We start from the raw sequence: 22,863 nt of genomic DNA, 5'->3' as shown, positions 1-22,863 counted from the left end.
CCCAACTGCAGGGAAGCCCTCAGGGTGTGGGCAGACCCTCCAGCCCCAGCCCAACCAGTTCCCCGCCCCCACCAGTGCCTTCCACGGGGCCTTCCTCTGTTTCAATCCTCTTCCCTCCCCTCCCTGACCCATGTCTTCAAGATTAGGTGTCAAGGACAGCCATCTAGCACTTAAGCTTTCTCTCTTCCAGACCCTCTCCCTCCCTCTTCTTTGTACCCTACAGTTCCCAGTTCCAAATAACCAAACCACGCAGAGTTTCAAGTATCTGTCCTTTTCCTAATCCATTGAGGAGGCCAAAAATTATAATAGTAATTACAGTGACTTTCAGAAGGAGGCGGGATCTCAGTCTCCCCAAGGTCTGAGCTTCTTCAACCACCCCCTTCTATCTCTCCTCAACCCCTCCCCACACCTCTGAGGACTCTCTTCTTCCTTTCTTCAAAATGCCCAGTGGAGGACTTGGAGGCAGGCAGGATGCAGGTCAGAGGTCTGCTGGAGGTCAGAGGTCTGCTGGAGGTCAGGACACCTAGATGGTGATGTTCCGCTTTATCTCACACACCCAGCGTTTCACTTGCTGGCAGAAATCGTCGTTCCAGCGGCCGTCCCCCCGGATCTCAGCACAGTCCTCGCTGCCCCCCAGCTCGTGCCCCTGCCAGTCATCTGGCTGAGTGGCAGCCCAGTTCCTAGGAAGGCGGGACAGAGCTCAGCTCTGGATGCCCCCTCATCCCAGCAACCCTCATCCCCACCTCAGAAACGCATGGCCTTGGGCGGTTGAGGGAGCAGCAGCTTGCAGCCTTGGAGTCTGGGAGTCTGGGGGGAAGATGGCTGGAGAATTTGGTCCCTGAGGGACGAGTGGGAGTGTACTGGGGGAAGAGACGAGATGGCCGTCCCCAGGCCAAACTAACAGGGAGAGAGGAGGAGAAGCCACTTACTTATAGTTGTGCCTATAGTCTGTACCATCCACCCATCTCCAGGAGCCATCACTGTCAGTGAGGCCTATCCAGGTTTGAAAGGGGTTCGTGTGTTGTGCAATGAATTTCTGGAAAACAGGCAGGAGGGAAGTTTCTAGTCCCTTGTACTTCCACGCAGGCATCAGTTATGGTTCCCTCAGCCCTCCCCAGCCTGATCTGCTGCCACCTTGAAGCAGCAGCTCCCAACACTAGTTCCTTGCTTTTTCTTCTGCAACCATAGCTAGCATTTAGTGAATATTTACTGGGCTAAACCTTGCACTAAGTGCTTTACAAGGATTATTTTATTTAAATCTCATAAAGCCCTCTAAATTGGGCGCCCTAATGATTCACACTTTACATGTGAGGTCAAGGAACTCACGGTAATCGTGGAACCCAGAGCATCAATCCAGTGCCTGAGTTCATGACCGCTGCCCCCTGACCTGGCCTCCCGTTTTATTCCTAACGCACGGCTGCTAGACTCAGATTCTAGGCTTCTCCTTGTCTTCTGCTCACAGCCTCAAACTCTTGGATCCTGACCCCGGCCCCTGCCGCCCCCATGGGCCCCAGTTACCCATTAAGGATCTCAGTTTCACTCGCCTCTCATGTACACTTATCTGCTCCTGCTTCTGTGTATAGCTGTCATTTCTGTTGTTTTCCAGGCCCCAGAGCTTCCAAGCTTGGACCCACTGCCAGCCCTGTTATGACTTGGCTACATGGAGTCTAGCAGTCTGGATGAAAATAGGAAGATGCCCTATGTGCGAGGGGCAGCCCAGCCATCCAGCTGGCAAGGGCTGGGACACAAGTTGTCTTTGAGATAGCTTGCCAGGGTTCATGCACACCTCCTAGGACAACAGACATCCGAGCAGCTTTCTCTTATAGATATGGCCCTTTCTGGGAACTTAAGTCCCCTGGTTTGGGAGGGCAGCAGAGGGAGGGTGTGATCACCTTGTTTTATGAAGGAAACAGGAGGATGGGTGACCAACATGCACGTGTAGCAGTTCTCTTTGACAGCATATGAAAGGTCTCCAACTGCATTTGGAGGAAAATTTCCTAATTCCACTCTCATGTCCTAGAGACCCAACTAAGATTGCAGTTAGTCACCTCATCTAAAGGCAGATACAGTAGCGCCTTTGAATTCTAGAATCCTGCAAATAGGTCGACATCCTGCGCATGAAGGGACAGCCCTCAGAGGCTGGTAGGGGTGCTCCCCAAAATCAAGGGAGTCAACTGAGCTGGAGGGAAAGTGACTGGAGACAAGATATTCTATTCGCTGCTGCCACCTGCCCCAGTGCCCTCTTCCCACCATCACAAGAAGCTGAATAACTGAACAAAGAATACAAATCATCAGTATCCAGCCCTCTGTGTTGAAGACTGAGGGGAAGAATGAAATACTGCCAAATGATTGAAGAAGATAGTCCAGAAGAATGCATCTGCCCTGTTCACGAGTAAATAACAGGCAAGAAAGAATTCAGCCCATTCAAAGAAGTAGCACAGGGGAGTATTATCATGGAACTTGTGCAAAAATAGAGGATGGAAAGGAAGAGGAGGAAGAAAAAAGCACTGTGATATCAAAAGAGAGGTGAAAAATATACTTTGTAAAGAAGGCATGTTTCAAAACATAAGAGGATACTGGAGAACAACTTACATCCTCAAAAACATTGAAGAGGAGATGAACGACATAAAAATATGAAACAATATATCAAAGAAGAAAGATAACAATGAAAAGTAAAGGGAAGAAATTGAAGAGAAAATTTTGAAGTACATTAAAAACAAAAAACCCCAGCAATTCAGCAAAAAAAACAAGCCTGAAATACAAAAGATAGGCTTGAGAAAAGAACGCAGAATACAGAGGAAAAGAGAGAAAGATAGAAGTAAATAGCAATAAGATGATGGCTATAGGGGCAGACAATGGAGATCATTTTGGAAGATGTGCTCCAGAGGAAAAGAGAACAAATGGTCAAGAAAAAATTTTCAAACACAGGGCTTAAGAAAATCTTCCAAAATGTTAGAAAACCTAACTTTATGTGTTAAAAGGACTCTCCTGGCCTCAGAGTAAAAATACAGAGAATGAGCAACACTGAGATATATCTGGACGAGGTTAATGAAATTCAAAGACAGAAAAGACTCCAACTATTCGTGCAAACATTTAAGGAATGTGGGAGAGAAACGAACAAGGCGTTATAAGCCTCAAAGTTGCTAAGAGACTAGTTCTTGATTGTTCTCAACAAAAAAAGAAATGATAATTATGTGACATGATAAAGGTGAGAGCTAACACTACTGTATTAACCATATTGCAATATGTAAATGTATCAAACCAGCATGCTGTACACCTCAAACTTACACAGTGTTAAATGTCAATGATATCTCAATTTTAAAAAAGAGAAAAGAGTGAGGCATGTGAAGGTGTGCTGGTTTCCTCATCTTTCATATGGAAAGTTATATAACCTCTTATTTTTGAAGCCAGTAAGTTTCAGCCCATCATTTAAAGTTATGACAGTAGGGCTTCCCTGGTGGCGCAGTGGTTGAGAGTCCGCCTGCTGATGCAGGGGACGCAGGTTCATGCCCCGGTCCAGGAAGATCCCACGTGCCGCGGAGCAGCTGGGCCCGTGGGCCATGGCTGCTGGGCCTGCACGTCCGGAGCCTGTGCTCCACAATGGGAGAGGCAGCGGCAGTGAGAGGCCCGCGTAGCACAAAAATAAATAAATAAATAAAATAAAAAAATAAAGTTATGACAGTAATTACTAGTATAATGAAATACAGGCTACATCTAGTCCAAAATAACACAGAGGAGAAAACAAAAATAATAAATCTCTGATAGCAAATGGCAGAAAACAAAAGCAGCATACAAAACAGAAAAAAAAAAGACTGGATTGAAGATATGTATTTTAAAATAAATGTAAGTAAGACAGCCCAGAGGTAAACCCACACACCTACGGCCAATTAATCTACAACAAAGGAGGCAAGAATATACAATGCAGAAAAGACAGTCACTTCAACAATTGGTGCTGGGAAAACTGGACAGCTACATGTAAATCAATGAAATTAGAACACTCCCCCACACCATATACAAAAATAAACTCAAAATGGTTTAAAAACCTATACATATTGGGACTTCCCTGGTGGTACAGTGGTTAAGAATCCTCCTGCCAATGCAGGGGACACGGGTTTGAGCCCTGGTCTGGGAAGACTCCACATGCCGCAGAGCAACTAAGCCCGTGCGCCACATCTACTGAGCCTGTGCTCTGGAGCCCGTGAGCCACAACTACTGAAGCCGGAGTGCCTAGAGCCCATGCTCTGCAACAAGAGAAGCCACTGCAATGAGAAGCCCACGCACTGCAACGAAGAGTAGCCCCCGCTTGCGGCAGCTAGAGAAAGCCCGTGCATGGCAACAGAGACCCAACGCAGTCAAAAATAAATAAATAAATAAATAAACTTATTAAAAAAAAAAACCTATATATGACATGTCACCATAAAACTCCTAGAAGAGAACATAGACAAAATATTCTTGGACATAAATTATAGCAATATTTTCTTAGATGAGTCTCTCAAGGCAAAAGAAATAAAAGCAAAAATAAATGGGATCTAATCAAACAAAAGCTTTTGCACAGCAAAAGAAACCCTTAACAAAAAAGACAGTCTATGGAAAGGGAGAAAATATTAGCAAATGATGCAGCTGACAAGGGGTTAATGTCCCCAATATAAAAACAGCTCATACAGCTCAATATTGAAAAAGCAAACAACTCAATAAAAAAAATGGGCAGAAGACCTAAATAGACATTTCTCCAAAGAAGACATACAGATGGCCAACAGGCACATGAAAAGATGCTCAGTATGGCTAATTATTAGAGGAATGCAAAACAAAACCGCAATGTGGTATTACTTCACACTGGTCAGAATGGCCATCATCAAAAAGTCTACAAACAATAAGTGGTAGAGAAGGTGTGGAGAAAAGGGAACCCTCGTACCCTGTTGGTGGGAATGTAAGTTGGTGCAGCCACTACGGAAAACACTATGGAGGTTCCTTAAGAAACTAAAAACAGAGCTACCATATGATCAAGCAATCCCACCTGTGGGTATATCCCGTGGGTATATATCTGGAAAAGACAAAAGTTCTAATTCGAAAAGATACCTGCACCCCAACGTTCATAGCAGCACTATTTACAATAGCCAAGACATGGAAGCGACCTAAGTGTCCACTGACAAATGACTGGCTTAAGAAGATGTGGTGTATGTATGTATGTATGTATATATATATATTACTCAGCCATAAAAAAAATGAAAAAATGAAATGTTGCAGCAACATGGATGGACCTAGAGATTATCATACTAAGTCAGACAAAGACAAATATTATATATCACTTATGTGTGAATATAAAAAATAATACAAAGGAATCTATATACAAAACAGAAATAGACTCACAAACAGAAGACACAGAAAACAAACCTATAGTTACCAAAGGGGAAAGGGAGGCAGGGAGGGATAAATTACGAGTATGGGGTTAACAGATACACACTACTATCCATAAAATAGATAAGCAATAAGGATTTACTGTATAGCACAGGGAACTATATTCAATATCTTATAATAACCTAAAATGGAAAATAATCTGAAAAAAATATATAACTGAATCACTTTGCTATACATCTCAAACTAACCCAATATTGTGAATCATACTTCAGTTAAAAAAAGAAAAGAGGGGCTTCGAGCTTCCCTGGTGGCGCAGTGGTTAAGAATCCACCTGCCAATGCAGGGGACATGGGTTCGAGCCCAGGAAGATCCCACATGCCGCAGAGCAACTAAGCCCGTGCACCACAAGTATTGAGCCTGAGCTCAGAGCCCACGAGCCACAACTACTGAGCCCGCGTGCCACAACTACTGAAGCCCACGCACCTAGAGCCCGTGCTCCACAGCAAGAGAAGCCACTGCAATGAGAAGCCTGCTCACCGCAACGAAGAGTAGCCGCCGCTCACCACAACTAAAGAAAGCTTGCACGCAGCAACGAAGACCCAACACAGCTAAAAATAAATAAATAAAATAAATTTTTTAAAAAAAGAAAAATAGGGCTTCCCTGGTGGCGCAGTGGTTGGGAGTCTGCCTGCCGATGCAGGGGACACGGGTTCGTGCCCCGGTCCGGGAAGATCCCACATGCTGCGGAGCAGCTAGGCCTGTGAGCCACGGCCGTTGAGCCTCCGTGTCCGGAGCCTGTGCTCTGCAACGGGAGAGGCCACAACAGTGAGAGGCCCACTTACCGCAAAAAAAAAAAAAAAAAAAGAAAAAGAAGAAGAAATGTAAATGAGATAACACTCACCTCTTAAAGGCAAACAGTCTCTAACATACTGAGTTTTCAAAAACCAAAAACAACTATACACAACCTGTAGGAGAAATACCTTAAGCTTAGCTGAACAGTAGAGTAGCATCACACGGATGGGGTCAGGGGGAGACCTTAAAAAATCTCAGTGCCCAGGATGAATCCAAAATTAACTAAATCAGAATCTTTGAGTGTAAGACCAGGTGTCAATATGTTTTAAATTCCTCAAGAGATTACAATATACTGCGAAGGCTGAGAATGACTCATCTATGAGACTCAGAAAGGTTGGAAATAAAAGGATGGGCAAAGATACATGAAGCAAATGCAAGCGAAATCAAGGACCAGTCTATTCATATCACATGAAGATGAATTCAAGGCAAAAAGCATTAAACAGGACACTGACATTCACTTCAAAATGATGAAGGTGGGGACTTCCTTCGTGGCACAGTGGATAGAACTCTGCGCTCCCAATGCCGGGAGCCCGGGTTTGATCCCTGGTCAGGGATCCCACATGCATGCCGCAACTAGAAGCCCGCCTGCTGCAACTAAGGAGCCCGAGAGCCACAACTAAGACCTGGTGCAACCAACCAGATAAATAAATAATTTTTTTTTTTTTAATGATGAAGGTACAAACCCATCCACCATGAAGTTGTAGCCGGCATGAAATTTTGTGGACCAAATCACAGACTGCTGAAATCTTAGGTTGACCCAAATGAAATTGATATTTTATAGGCCAATACTGATAGAATGTTGGCAATTTCAACCTGATTGGTAAAGCAAGATATGTTTGGAATCATTCTACCATGCAGAATGTGTGGCAAGTTACTTAACCTCTTTGCTCTTTAGTTCCCTCATCTCTATGCCCCTCAAAGTGGGGATAACAAGAATGCCTACCCCATAGGGTTGTGAGGATTAAAGTAGATATATAAAAGTGCCTGGCCCATAGTAAGGACTCAGTAAATATTACCATTTACTTTTCCCAAAAATGCCCCACCCGTTCTAAGGGGTTGGTTCTTCCCTGTGAACTTGCCATTTGGGGTTGTGGTCTGGTGATAGCATCAGGAAGGGAGACCTGGGGTGCTTTGGAGGAACCCTGTAACCCACAGCGGTGAGTCTCTGGGAATCCCGCCCACTCTGTTCCGTTCACCCAAGGGACCATCACATGCCAAGGCCAGCACACAGCAAGCAGGGACTCTCAGTGGCTCCACTGTGTTCTCCACCCAAGTCCCGGCCCTTTAGTTCATCCTGCCACATATTCTGTCTCCTGACGTGCTCCTCATCACCCGGTCACCTGGCTCCTGTGTTTTGCCCCAGCTCCGGGCTGTAATCTCCCACCTCTTAGAATCAATGGCTTAGATTCCATCATGGATCTCCCAGATCTGGGCCAGACTTCTGCTTCTGGATTCTTCCTCAGGTTAGAAAAAATAACAAAACAAGCCTGACCCAGCCTCCCAGAGTTTGCATTCCCAAGGTTTCCTCCTGCTTTCGGGAAAGGTACGGTTTCACCTGTTCCTCTCTGGAGTTGATGACCGCCAGGTGAGCATCCTCCAGCTGGCAGTACTTCTCAGCCTCAGGCCAGGGCTTCCCTGAGCGAGAGAACCAGTAGCAGCTGCCTTCATAGTCCACCCAGTTCACGGGGCAGCACTCTGTGCCTGAAGGCATTGGGGGGCAGAGGGAGATGAGATCCAGCTGGACGGGACAGGCAGGAGGGACTGGAGACCCCCACACACCCCGCCCCGTCCCTACCGTTGCTCTGGAGGAATGCCAGCTGACAAGCCAGCGTGCGCATATCCATCGGGAAGTGCTTCAGATGAAGCAGCAAAGTGGCATGATCTAGGGGCCAAAATAATGACAATGGTGTGGGCAGTGTGTGTGCCCACCTACCAGGACTCCAGCATTTGGCTGGGGAAACACAACACACACACACACACACACACACACACACACACACACACACTCTCTCTCTCTCTCTCTCTCTCTCTCTCTCTCTCTCTCTCTCTCTCTCTCTCTCTGTCTCTCTCTCTCTCTCTCTCTCTCTCTCTCAAGGGACAGTCTCTGACCTGCTTTCAGGTCTTGCTGCTGTTTTTCCAGCTTGGCTTCCAGAGATGTCACCTTGTCACCGGCGCTGCCTCCTGAAAAAGAGGAAAGCTAAACTGTTTCCCTCCGTTCCGCATCCCCAACATCCCTCTATCCTCACACCACTGGAGCACCAGTCTGGGCCACCTTTACCTTGACAAGGGACGTTGCGTGCCCCGCCCACTGGTCTCCCCGACTCCGCCCACTCTTCCCGATGCTGCGCAGTGGTTTTCTGAAGCGTAAACTGCGCAGGCCTGTCCACTGCTAAATCCTTCCGATGGATTCCCACTTTCTCAAAATAAAGTCTCACGAGTTAGCATGGCTTGCCTGCATGGCCTGGCCCCTACCCACCTCTCTGGCCCACACCTCCTGCCACACTGGACGCGTTTAGAGTCCCAGAATGTGCAGTGGTCTTCCTCATGCCCCGGTCATCACAGACTCTGCTCTCTACCTGGCTCTAACCTCCATCCTCCACTCTAACACCTACTCATCCTTCAGGGACCCTTGGCTCAGGAATCAGCATCCTTAGAAGCCTTGCCCAGCTTCTCCGGTTGGGTTATCTGCCCGCATCTGTGCACACCCTGCCCCCAGCACCCCGCAAACACTCCCCTATTGCAGATCCAGCACTGGGCACCCAGCACGGAGTCCAGCAAACCCATGCTGAAAAACCAGCTCCTTGACCATCCAGCCCATCCCAGTCCCTCCCCTAGGGGCACTCCCACTCACCATGAGAGCTTAGAGCCAGGATCTCCATCAAGGTGCTCGAGGAGAAGTTGCTGAAAGTTTCCTTTAGAGTCTGCAGCTCCACTTGCAGCTGTGCTCCTTGTCAGACAGAACAGGATGAAGTGGGCTGCGCTGTGTTCCATATCACTATCCATCTGACTGTCCCCTTCCCCACCCCAGCACTGCCCCCATATTTGCCCCAGCACTGCCCCCATCTCTTCCCCTATCGTGGCTCTCATTGCCCCCAGCACTGCCTGTATCGCCTCCCCCACTGCTGCCCCACCCCTGTGACCCTTACTTTGGGACCCCATCACACAGACGGCCACCAGCAGCAGGATGTTGAAGCCCAGGACAAGCAGACTGAGGCGGAGCTGGGAGCAGAGACGCTGCAGGACAAAGGGCTGGGGAGGCGGCATCCCTGCAAGAGAAGGGGTGTCAGGACGAGGGGCATCGGAGGCAGGGGAACAGAGCCTGAGGACGTACAGCCTTGGGGTGGGAGGGGGCGAGAGGAAGGTAGATGGGGGTGCTATTGGGGGAGTCAATGGGCTTTACCCCAGCGTTCACGCAGCGTGCACACACACACACATTTGTACACTCACACCCACAGGAACTCATGCAAACATGCACACACACAGAGGCATATGATGCACATGCACGTGATATTCACATCATCTGTGTGCACAGCCTTGACCCTGGACCTGGGGGTCCTAGAGGCTAGACCCTGTCTTAAAATTTGTCTGGGCCCCTCAGACAAATCCAAAACTGGGACAACTGCCCCCGATTCCACTGGGATCCTTAAGTCAGGGTCATTCCACCATGGACCACTCCCCAGGGGCCGCCCCCCAAGCCCATCCTCCCATCTCCCACCACTCAGGGCCTCCTTGCCCTCTTCCCTCCGCCCTTGCCCCCCAGAAACCTCTGTTCCACCATAAACCTTCTCCCCTTAGCGCTCAATCATCTCACAGAAACCTCTCCTTCCCCCGTGACCAAGCTGAGCCCTGATCCCCCCCCACACACATAATCACACACGCATTTTTCATTTCACTCATGCGTGCACACACTCTCCTTAGCACATTCTCACACACGCACTAAGATGCCCGTCCTCTCACACACTCTCGCACATACTGCAGCACACGTAACACACACACATTCTCACACACTCACACGCTCTCACACTCGTGCACCCACATCTTCACACACGCAGAGCTGGCCTCTCCCCTCCTGCCAACTCTGCAGGCTTGGCAGTGGCTGTCCTCCCAGCCGTGGGCTCCTGCTTTCGTGTCTTCCTCCTGCAAACAGAACACTTCCTCTTCCCTGCCTTGGACCCTGAGCCCCCTCTCTCCACAACCAGGCACCCCCTCATCCACCCAGAACTCTTGACCCCTCACACCAAGGACTGTCACCTTCCTCCACGTCAGCCACACCCAGCCTTCCTCTTGACCCAGGCAGGCATGTCTCTGACACCCCACTGCCCACTCCCCCCTCTCAGCATATCCTCCCCTTTTCCTCTCACCCCCAACAAGTCTTCCTCAATCCCCTGGGAGAGAAGCTCTCCCAGACCACAGTCTTCCCCACCCAGAGGGGACCCATGGCTGAGCCCTGACTGCTCTCTCCAGCACCATCCACTCAGCGGGCCCCTGTCCTGCTTCCCAACCTGACCTATGACCTATAAACCCCTGACTCTGGGTCAGCTCAGCACTTATCCCTGCACCTCTACCCTGAAACCACACCCTCCACGGCTGATCAGCTGTGCCACCAACTGGCTCTGAGGTCACAGACAAGTCATTGAACCTCTGGGCGCCTCCGTTTTCTCATGTCCACTTAAATGAGGAATCTAAAAGAGTCAAACTCAGGAATTGAGGGTACAATGGTGGTTGCCAGGGGCTGGGGAAATGAGGAATTGCTGTTCAAGGGGTATAAAATTTGTCATGCAAGTTGAATAAGTTCCAGAGACCTGCCGTACAACATGGTGCCCGAGCTCACAATGGGCTGCTGGGCACTTAAAAATGTGTCAAGTGGGTACATCTCATATTAGGTGTTCTTACTGCGATTTTTAAAAATTGGGGTAAGAACAGTAGCTACCTGAATGGATTATTCTGAGAATGAAATTAAACATAGAAAGTGCTGCACAGGCAAGTTTGAAAGTAAAAAAAAAACGGGTCTAAACATGGACCCAGAGGGACTAGATTTACCCTCCTCCCAGAAACAACCACAACAAAAGACAGATAGCTGTAAGACACAATATTTTTCGAGACACTGGGATTCAGGAAACAAAGGGCAATGATCCCTGTGGAGACAGGAAACAAACAAGGTGAGCCCTCTGATTGCCCCAGCGTCCTGCTGGGAGAAAGTTTTCAGGCCACAGGGCTGGGAGGGGAAATCCAATCAGAGCCCAGATGGAGCTGGAAGTCTGTGGAGACCAAAGGGTCAGAATTCACAGGACAGAGGATCAGAGAAGAGAGCTGCAGAGAGAATCCCAGAGATCTGGGGAAAGTTTCCCTCAAGCAAGCAGCTGAGTACTGATCAACACATGCGTGTAAGGAAAACTACCCAAGGCCAGGAGAAAAACAATCCAAAAGCTTTAGGGAACAGTGCCTGGCAGGAATAGGGCCAAGAATAGTGCCTATTCCCACAAGCCAGACTGGAAATCTCATAACCCACAGGGCACTGGGTAGAGTACCCAAGAAGTTCCCAACCCACCTAACAAATTATAAAAGCAAACCCAAAAGGATCAAATTGACTCCAAGTTACTTAACCACATCCCAGAACAAAGCTCATGAATATTTAGAGGAATACAAATATATCCAGCACACAAGGAGGTAAAATTCACAATGTCTGGCATCCAATCAAAGATTACCAGGCATACAAAGAAGCCAGAAAACACAACTCATAATGAGGAGGTTAATAAATCTACCAAAACTGATCCAGAACTGACACAGATGTTAGAATTAACAGACGACATTAAAAGTTATTGTAAAGTATTCAAAAATTAAGTTGGCTATCAAAGAAGATATTTAAAAGTCCCAAGTTGAACTTCTAGACATGAAAACTACAATGTCTGGAATGAAAAATACACTGGATAGAATTAGTGGAAGATTAGACATGCATAAGGAAAGATCAGTGAACTTAGCGACATAGCAATAATAACTATATAAAAAGAAACACCAAGAGAAAAAAGATTCCCACCCCTCCTTCCAAACTAGAAAGACCACCAGTGAGCTGTGGGATCACTAATATATGTGTAATTGGAGTCTTGATGGAAAGGGGAGATAGGGATGCAGAAAAATTTTTGGAGGAAATAATGGCCAATATATTTCTAAATCTTCTGAAAACTATAGGCATATAAAGGCTGGGGAAGAATGGAATGTGGTCCCTGGTAAGCAGGTGGCAGATGTCAGCTGTTGACTTAAAAAAAATGTTCGAGTTCAGTTTTATTTGGGGCAAAATGAGGACTGCAGCCCGGGAGACAGATAACTCTGAGAAACTGCCCCGAGGAGGTGAAGGGAGGAGCCAGGATATATAAAGGTTTTGCAACAAAGGGCTGGTAGTTGGGAACATCAAAAGATTACTGTTAATTAAAGAAAACCAGATATCTCAAGTTAAGAGCTTTTCTATGTATGGGAAGATGCAGGGGTCTGGGCCCACTGAAATCATTCCTTTGATATGCACCTCAGCCATCTGGGGCCGGTATCATGTATTTTCACATCCTGAGTTTCCTCAGGGCTCACCGCAGGGAGTGGCTGCAGTCTGATGGCTGCTAGATGGCAGGTATTCTTTTCAGCCCCGAGTTCCCTCAGGGCTCACCAGCTCCCATTGGAGGGTTGCAATGTTGATGACTGTGACATCCTTTGTTTATTGATATGGCAGGAAATATTCCATTTATAAATATTCCATTTATCACAGCCCACATGAAGGCAGCAGAGGCTGCTGGAGAGAAAAGTACTGATGGTTGCACCTGCTCGGTCTCACCCTGCAATGCTGTCCACCAGGTCTTTTTTGGGTAAGCCCCCTCTCCCACGAAATCCAAAACCTCTAGACTCTCTCCAAGCCTCCTGTTTAAACACTGAATCCTCTTGTCTTCAGAAGATTCAACAATATCCAAAATCATTTTTGAGTGTTCACTACATACCAGACAGCACGTAGGCCCCGGCGGTGCAGAGGGGAGTAGACAGATATGGCCTCTCCCCATGCAGCCTACTGCCTGGTGGAAAGGTCTGCCAGCCCGCTACCCCAGGAAAGGAGAAGTGTGGTGGGAATACCTGTCCTTCCTGCTGTTCCTGCCCTGCCCAGCTCCCACCCTCACCTGCGAGAGCACCTGCCCTCCCTTGGTCTGCCAGCCTCAGGACTGAGAGGTCCCTCCTCCTAGCCCAGGCTAACCAATCCTCCTCCCTGAGCTTCGAGTCCCAACCCCTCCTGGTCTCCACAGAGCTTCACTCCATCACCAGCACGAACACCTGACACCCCTCCCCCACCCCAGCTCCAGCCCTTCAGCCTAGAATTGCTCAGATCCTTCTCACCTGAAAACCTTCTCTCAGACACTTGGAGCCCTCGGTCAAGATTTGCTAGAGAAGGATCCAGGCAGGGGGCTTGGGGTAAGTGGGAATCTTCCAGAATCTCTGTGCTCTTTCCCTCCAACTCACACCTACCCACCCCCACACACACACAGACACACACACGGCACACGCTACCTAGGTTGGAAGGAAGAGGGGGTCCTTTCTTGGGGTCCTGGGGGTGGAGAAGGAGGTGAGGTCAGGGGACAGTCCCTGGTCACAGAGTGAATGTGACAGAGACCTCGGAGGGACAGAGGGCGACCAGGAGCTAGACCAAGGTGGAGCGAAGCCCCAGACACCAGACACTTGCCTTTCCAGAATGGATCTTCTCTCCTGGGACTGCGCCCGCGAGTGCCTGGGCCCTCACCTCTGCAAAACTGGTGGTCGTTCTCCTCAGAGCCCAGATGCTGGATGTCCTGAAAGTCCCTCGCCATGCTGGGTCCTGGGCTGTGGCTGGACCTGGGCTGGGGCTGGGGCTGGGGCTGAGCTCGGGCTTGATGCTGTGTTAAGACGCTAATTCAGGCGGAGGCTGATAGTAGGTCGAGGCAACTGTTTGGGTTGGATCTGAGGTTGGCGGGAAGTGTGGGGCTGAAATACAGCTGGGTTCCATCCTTCCTCAGGAGATGCCTGGGCCTTGACATGGCCGGAAGCCTCCCCTCCATACGTTCCAAATCACCCCACATCTTCCCATCAGCCCCCCACTCTCTCTGAGCCAGGGTCTCTTTAATCCCAGACACCCCGGTCCCGCCTGCCTCCCGACCTCGGTTACCTGCTACAGGTTTGGAGGGCTGACTCTCCAGTCTCCCAGGCAGCCCAGGCCCCAGGGTGAAGGAGGGGCTTGAGCCAGAAGTGGAGCAGGTGGTGCTCACAGAGGAAAGGAGGGAAGGGGAGGGGGCCTGTCCAGGCGAGGGCCCTGAACTCGTGTGTCTGAGTGTCCAAGTGCTTCTAACCTGGCATCTCCTGCCCCTGGGACTTTGGACGGTAAACAGAAGTGGTTGGAACTCAGGCAAAGCGTGATGGGGGTGGGGGGCAGGACTGTCTCTGTCCCTCACAGAGAAGGGGTCTCTTTGGTCCGCTTTTCCCCCACAAGCAAGTCACCTCACTCCTCATGGCACATTTGGGAGGGGGCCAGGCCAGGAGGGGCCGGGGTGCAGTTGGCTCTTCCCCCTCTGCCCCTCCCCCCTTTCACTTCCCGCCTCTGAATTTCCCAGAATTGTTGGGCAGATATCCCTGACCAGGATCAGACGGGTCGCTTCTGTGCTCTTGCCCAATCCGGCATCTGAGCCTAGGCGCACCCCGCCACGTCCTGCTGCATCAGCCACCAGGCTCCCCGGCTCTGGGCCAGATGGCCTCACTCTCCAGGAGGGGAGTAAAGCCCCTCAGGGACCCAAAGTTCGAGGGAAGAGCATCCCTTCAGAAGGCAGTGGGCAGGAGGGGTTCAACCTCATAAATAAGCCCCTTCTGTGGCCCTGGCAACATAAACCTCGGTCCTCACACCCAGCCATGGGGCTGAATGATCCACAGACCTTTTCTCAGGTAACTCTCACTCCAGAAGGTGGGTCTTCTGCTGTTCCCACTTCACGGAGGAGGAAATAAAGCCTTGGGGAGATTAAGTGACTTGACCCGGGTGGAGGTGGGTAGGGAAATTGGGAGGCAAAACCGGATAAAGAAGAAAAAAGGCATACCATCCGAGGGGGTCTTCACAGTCCTGTGAGGAAGACGTGCCTCCATGAACCGAGAAGCGTGATTAACTCGCCGTCTACTCTCGCGCGAACTTGCTGTCTTCTCTCGCGCGAACTTGCCATCTACTCTCGCACCACCTCGCCGTCTACTCTCGCGCGAACAATAGCTTGGGAAAGAAAACCCGGTTTTCTTCCCTGATTTTCTGACCCTCGCCAAACTTAGCTGCAGGCTGCGGGCAGAGTTCCTTTTATAAAGCTGCCTGTGTTTCCCCTTGTGCTGAAAAGGGTTTGGGACACAGGCCTGTGCTTTTCTTGGGGTAACTTTCTGACACACAGGAAGTAGCCACACACTCCAATAGCCTGGCATTCCTGCGAAGTCACAGAAGCAGTGGTGGCTGCTTTGCTTTTTGACTGTAACTCGCAGTAAGAGATACGTTTTACAGTGTGATCCAGAGCACACACGCAGGCACCCACACACACGCATATTTGTATGTTTTACTTTCTCCTGAATCCCCAGTGCCTGGCACATAGTAGGTTCTCAATGAGTATTTACTGAATGAATGAATTTGTAGATATATTATTAAGATGAACGTTTCATAAAACAATGCTTACCTTACTACTTGCATTCAAATTCATGACCAACTAAATTGAGTTTCCCAAGTTGGGGTCACAACTCAAAGTTTGAAAAACACGACCATGAAGTCCCAGTCTTGGCAGGGATGTGGTTTTAGTTCCAAGATGCAGGCACAAGCTTAAAAAATGGCTTATTCTACTGAGTATCAAGGTTTACCAACTGCCATCCAGGGATGGGGGCATTCTCACCAGCCACGTACGTTTACTGAACTGATTCCAAGTTTCAGGGTACAACCCCCCACCCTGGCACTGGCGAGAGAGGACAGAGAAGACGTTTCTCTGCATCCTTCTCTTTCTCCCTATTTGAAAGTCAGCATTTCAGTCTACCAAAAATTGACATATGCTTGGGCTGTTTCTGAGGTTTCCATATTGTCTCATTACTTTTTGTTGGTTTTCTGATTTTGGTTATGGAATCCTGTTTTATTTGGTTGATTTAGATTTTTTGTTTGTTTCGTTTCTGTACCTCAGGTGCAGGAAGTTATGTTAGTGGTATTCCCGAATTCATGACACCCAGTCCTCCTCGGAAGTCTGAGCAAGACCTTTCTCTTATTTTATTGCTTTTCCTCCTGCATCCTGTTTCCCCACACCAATTCCTCGACTCTTCAGAGGCAGCCAAAATCGTGCGTTTGCAACTTGTTACAGTCTCCAAAGATGGCGGCCGTCAAGTTCTCCCCTCACTGTCCATGCAGGTCACACCACCCATCCAGAGGTCGAGTCCATTTCCCCTCCCCTTGAATCTGGGCTGCCTGTGTGACTTGCCTCGACCAATAGAAAGTGCTCGAATTGACAATCTGTCAGTTCTGGACCCAGCCTTCAAGAGACCTGGAAGCTTCATTTTTCACTCTTGGAAGCCAGCCACCAGGCTGTAAGGAAGTCCAGCTATCCTGCTGGAGAGAGAGACCTAGTGGAGAGACCCAGGGGGTAAGACACAATATGGAGAGAGAGAGAACATGAAGGCGCACCAAGGCCCTCCACATGTGAACAAAGCCTTCTGGGAGCTTCCAGCCCAGCCCAGCCAACAGCTGAATGCATCCAAGTGTGTAACCCTAGCCAATGCCACATGGTCCATGTGGCCTAGGCCTGCTCAGATTTCTGACCCAGAGAATCCTGAGAAACAATAAATATACAATTGACCCTTGAATGATGCAGGGGTTAGGGGCACCGACCCTCCCCTGCAGTTGAAAATTCAAGTATAACTTCACCCCCTGTATGCCCGGTTCAGCATCTGCAGATGGTGTAACACATTTTTAGTGAAAAAAATCTGCATATAAGTGGAACCACGCAGTCCAAACCCGTCTTGTTCAAGGGTCAACTGTAGTTGTTTGTTTTAAGCCACTGAAGTTTTGGGTTGGTCTGTTATGTATCAATAGATAACTGAAATAATATATATTCTTAAATATGTATCCTTATCAAATATGTGGTATAGTTTGTGTGCCTGTTTTTTAAAGTAGATAAATGGAACTTTTATACATCTCATTTGTTCCTGATCTTTTTCACCCAAGAATAAATGTTTAAGATCTAACCATGTTGCTATTTGTACATCTGGTTTGTTGCTATGAACCACTGCACAATATTCAATGGAGTGTATCCATCATAGTATATTTACCCAGTCCCCTAATGATGAACCCTAGATTGTCACCAACACCCAACTACCACAATGAACACATCATGTCCCCACGTGGACCTAGGTGAGACTGTCTCTAGGGACTATAACCAAGAATGAAATTGCCAGGTCACAGAATATTCTCACACTTAATTTCATGCACACACGCACACATTATTTTTTTTTTTTTGCATCAATGAGATCCTATCCGCAATACTCTTTTTCAGTACAGTTTTTCTTCCTTTTCTTTCCTCGATTGCCTTATGCTTCTCTACTCAGTCCCCTCACTGCATCCTCCATCCTTGCCTCTCCTGTGATAATATTAATCACCTAGAAATGGTCTTACTGTTATATCTCTGCTATTAATGCTTCGTCAAGTTCCCATGTGGACCTAGGTGAGAATTTCCCTGTGAAATATACCCAGGAGTGAAAGTGGGAGGTCACAAAGGATTCTCTTGCTTAATTTCACTGAGTCCTGGCAGGCTCTACATTTTCCAGAATTGTTGTGCCCATTGACACTCCCACCACCAGGACATGAGGACTCCCTTTTTTGACTCATCCTTCTCAACACTTGATATTATCCAGCTTCTCAGTAGCTGCCAGCCTGATGCCATCTCACTGTTCTGGGTTGCATTTAGGGTTAATAGTGGGTCTGAACATTTCTTCATCCATTTTCTAGTCTTTCGGATTTCCCCTTGCACAGACTGCTTTTTTACATCCTTTATCCATTTTTCTATTGGGTTTCCTGAATTCACTTTGCTGATTTGCAGAATTTCTTGTATATTCTTGATACTCCTTCAGAAAACAAGAAAGGTCTTTTGAAAATAAAAAATATTATTGTTAAAGCCAAAAAAATTAACAGAAGTTTTGGAAGATAAAAATTAGGAAATCTTTCAAAAAAAAAAAAGAACAAAAAGACAAAGTTTATTTTAATTTTTAATGAGAAAACAGCTAAGTTGGGGTCTTTTTTTCCCCTGGCATCATGTTTCCATGTACATTTCCCAGTAGGGAAACTCTCTGGGCCTCCCTCCACACGTCCCTGCCCTCACTCACTCTCCCCAGGGGAGGAAGCCTGACGTACTGAGAACGCCTGGCTCAGCCCCATGGGGCTCTCTTTGGTGTCTCCCTGCTCAGTTTGTGATCTACTTTCTGCCAGGACACTTGAGCCTGCCCCTGCAGAGAAAGCCTGCTTTGCCCAGCTCTGCCTGTGACTAGGTAAATATGTCTGCCTAATTCCTGGATGAAATATTAACAAGTCCTTTTTTTTTTTTTTGGGCGGTATGCAGGCCTCTCACTGTTGTGGCCTCTCCCGTTGCGGAGCACAGGCTCTGGATGCGCAGGCTCAGCGGCCATGGCTCACGGGCCCAGCCGCCCCGCGGCATGTGGGATCTTCCCAGACCGGGGCACGAACCCGTGTCCCCTGCATCGGCAGGTGGACTCTCAACCACTGCGCCACCAGGGAAGCCCAACAAGTCCTTTTGATTTAAGGTTCTGAGCCAAATCCACCTTCACTGCTTATCAACAATAAAGCTATTATTGTATATTTATTATATAACAATAATAATAAAGAATTAGAATGGATTCTGCCTTTCAGCTGTTACATTCAACATTGGGAGACAGGATGATGCCTTCAGACTTCCAAGGGAAATGTTTTTCAACCTGGAATTGTAGGTGAAAATGATCTTGGCATGAGAAAGTAGAATAAAGAGCTTTCAGATGTGCCATGGCTCAGAATATTTATTTCCTATTTCTACTATGTTTGGAAGTACCATAGAAAGTGAGGAAATAATCCAAAAACAAGACACGTAAAAGAATATCTCAATATGGGACTTTTTGTTCTTATTAAATAAAATCTTATTCAACTCTTTCTGTATTTCTGCCTACAGGTTGGCTTTTTTTCGTATAATGCTAACTAATGAAATTCAAGAGGCTGGCCTTAAAAATGCAAGTCATTTTTATAATAAATAATAAACTTAAGAGATACAAGGAAGAGATGGAGACTCATTTTTCTTTTTTTTTGAATGCATTGAGTCTTCGTTGCTGCCCGCCAGCTTTCTCTAGATGTGGCAAGCCAGAGCTACTCTTCGTTGTGGTGCACGGGCTTCTCATTGCAGTGGCTTCTCTTGTTGCGGAGCACAGTCTCTAGGCGCACGGGCTTCAGTAGTTGCAGCATGCGGGCTCAGTAGTTGTGGCTCACCGGCTCTAGAGTGCAGGCTCAGTAGTTGTGGCGCGGGCTTAGTTGCTCCGCGGCATATGGGATCTTCCCAGACCAGGGCTCCAAACCCATGTCCCCTGCATTGGCAGGCGGATTCTTAACCACTGCGCCACCAGGGAAGTCCTCTCATTTGATAGGCTGTACAGTGAGGATGATCACAAGCCTACCCATCTTGTTACCCTGTGAACTATGGAGACCAGGGTGGACTTTCATAATTCTTGTGGATGTATTCTATTCTCTGCAACATTAACTCTCTCTTTGGAAGGCTTAGGATTCCCAAAACTTTCAAACAAATTGTTGCCATCACTGGTGAAAATAATTTCCCAAAAATGCCTGTGGTTCTGACTGGTTGTCTTTCTTGGTCACTTGTTGTACTGGGAATTTCTAAGCAAGGATATAATTCTTATTTCAAATCAGAAATAGTGGCTCAGTGGCCCTTTCCTCTTTTCTCATGGGCATGATGGAAAAACTAAGAGCTAGGACTCTGCTAGACTGATACTTAGCAAATAATTTGAATTAACACTCAAGACAGTGGCTAAGAAGACTATAAAGAAGTCCTCCTGAGAAAAGTGAATTCGATTTTATGGAGTTTTAATTTTAAGAAATAGAAAATTATTATAAGGAAAACATTGCAAGATGAATAATTATTATATCTCCAGTAAAAGCAAAAGAAACTGTACAAGAAAGAAAATGTTATAATAGTAGAGTAATAGGTCCTAGAGGACATAATATTTACATAGACACATAATGTGAGTGCTTTCTTTTTATTTTTTTGAACACTTTATTTTTAAACTAAAGATGCCACTATTACTATATTTGGAAGATAGCAGTGGCATAAGAGAGCTAATTCTCATCTCTCATAGAAAATAAATGGTCTAACATTTATAAATCCCCTCCTCTACTTTGTCCAGTGGGCACATTGCAGGGGTGGGGGAGGGTGCAATAGAATGAGTGGGAGGAAACCTGACAAGTAATTGTCCTTTTGCTTTATGAAAAGGTTGGCCCTGGGCCTTGACATGACTTGTGCCCTGGTAGGAAACCATTTGGAGAACACAGTGTCTTAATACATTGTGGACCCAGGCCTCTACTTCCTGTATCTTAAAGGATGTTAGCTAGAATTCTAGGAATCACCTAGAATTTTAACCAGTGGAGGTGGGGAGCATATGAGAGCCAGGCTTCTGGCCGAGACAAGCATGTGACTAGTGGTGCCACTCATCAGTCAAGGAGCACATGGGGAGATCTGGTACGGCAGCAGGGGCAAGGAGGCTGACTTTCACTGGGGACATGGGTTTATGTCCCATCTGGTGGCCCATTCAGATGGAGCTATCTAGAGGGCAGTTGGACACAGATGAATCTAAAGCTCAGTGGAGGGACTTCCCCGGTGGTGCAGTGGTTAAGAATCCACCTGCCAATGCAGGGGACACGGGTTCAGGCCCTGGTCCGGGAAGATCCCACATGCCGTGGAGTAGCTAAGCCCGTGCGCCACAACTACTGAGCTTGCGTGCCACAACTACTGAAGCCTGAGCTCCTAGAGCCCATGCTCCACAACAAGAGAAGCCACCGCAATGAGAAGACAGAACACCACAACGAAGAGTAGCTCCCGCTCGCCGCAACTAGAGAAAGCCTTCGCGCAGCAACAAAGACCCAACGCAGCCAAAAATAAATTAAGACAAAATAAAAATAAATTAATTAAAAGAAAAAAAGAAGGAAATTCTCACACATAATCCAACATGGATGAACCTGGAGGACATTATGCTAAGTGAAATAAGACAGCCACAAAAAGACTAATACTGTATGATTTACAGTGGCCAAATTCATAGAGAAAGAAAGTAGAATAGTAGTTGCCAGGGGTTGGGGGAGGTGCGTATGGGGAGTTATTATTTACTGGGTACAAAGTTTCAGGTTCTCAAGATGAAAAAGTTCTGGAGATGGATGGTAGTGATGATTGCACCACAATATGTACTTAACGACATTAAACTCTACACAAAAATGACTAGAATAGTAAATTTACTGTTATCTATATGTTACCACAACAAAAAAGGGGAGAAAAATGGAGAAACGAAAAGAGATTTAAATTGCTATATCTCATCAGATATAAGATGCCATCAATTGCAAGATACTTCATTATTTATGTGCCACATAATTTTTTTTTTTTTTTTTTTTGGTCATGCCATGAGGCTTGTGGGATCTTAATTCCCTGACCAGGGATTGGACCCAGGCCCTCAGCAGTGAAATCAGAGTCCTAACCACTGGACCACCAGGGAGTTCCCACCACATAATTTCTTATCACTTAGAATTTCTATGGTATACTCACTACACAAGCTTTTTTAGACTTATTTGGACATGTATTTTATCCTATATCACTCCTGTGCATACCTAAATATAAGTAAAGTAAAACAGTTTAAACATTCCTTAAACGTCTTCATTTTCAGAATACGATTCTTTTGAATCGTTTTTGACTCAGAATTGTCAGTGCCCGTGTTTTCCCACACAATGTCGTCCTCTGTGCCATCAAGAGTGTTACTGATGCAGGTTTTCTTAAAAGAGTGCTCCAGGGCTTCCCTGGTGGCGCAGTGGTTGCGAGTCCGCCTGCCGATGCAGGGGACACGGGTTCGTGCCCCGGTCCGGGAATATCCCGCATGCCGCGGAGCGGCTAGGCCCGTGAGCCATGGCCGCTGAGCCTGCGCGTCTGGAGCCTGTGCTCCACAACGGGAGAGGCCACAACAGTGAGAGGACCACGTACCGCAAAAAAAAAAAAAAAAAAGAGTGCTCCATTGTTATCTCCAGGATTTTCTTCCAAACAGCTGATCTCCACTCTACAAGCTTTCTTTATTGTTCCAGAATATGTCAATGGAAGGTTCTCAGACAAGATTCAGAACTCATATTCTTTCCACAAATGATGCTTAAATGGTTAGCTGTCTGAAACACAGAGGCACTGCAATGACTGATCAAGCCTTCGGGAACAACAACCACATTTGGACGTGCACAGGTAATGACATCTATGTCACAACTATCACCTGGATGGAAGCAATGGTGAGATGTCATCAACTATAACATATCCCAATTTCAGAGATGCTAATGTGAAAAAATGTACATGATAACAACTATAAAGTATAGTATAAGTA

At 47.3% G+C, this 22,863-nt stretch overlaps 1 protein-coding gene across 9 annotated transcripts; it reads right to left on the bottom strand.

Moving 5' to 3' along the window:
- Positions 1–268: 268 nt before the first annotated feature.
- ASGR2 (asialoglycoprotein receptor 2) lies at positions 269–15,433 on the bottom strand. Of its 9 annotated transcripts, none has more exons than XM_079904115.1 (9): positions 15,291–15,433; positions 13,916–14,169; positions 9,354–9,473; positions 9,059–9,154; positions 8,317–8,388; positions 8,003–8,089; positions 7,763–7,908; positions 930–1,036; positions 269–680 (listed from the first exon to the last, which is right to left on the bottom strand). In XM_079904115.1, exons 2-9 carry the CDS (start codon positions 14,037–14,039, stop codon positions 524–526), a joined length of 909 nt encoding a protein of 302 aa, XP_079760241.1. In that variant the 5' UTR covers positions 14,040–14,169; positions 15,291–15,433; the 3' UTR covers positions 269–523. The 9 variants fall into 9 exon arrangements, with proteins under 9 accessions (XP_079760241.1, XP_079760248.1, XP_079760242.1 ...); XM_079904122.1 differs by having other exon boundaries at positions 13,973–14,169; XM_079904116.1 differs by having other exon boundaries at positions 13,916–14,154.
- Positions 15,434–22,863: the final 7,430 nt, after the last annotated feature.

The sequence above is a fragment of the Stenella coeruleoalba genome, assembly GCF_951394435.1.
Source record: "Stenella coeruleoalba genome assembly, chromosome: 19".
NCBI classification, from domain to species: Eukaryota; Metazoa; Chordata; class Mammalia; order Artiodactyla; family Delphinidae; genus Stenella; species Stenella coeruleoalba.
The sequence above is the reverse complement of the archived record's forward strand: the minus strand, read 5'-3'. Positions and strand labels throughout refer to the sequence as shown.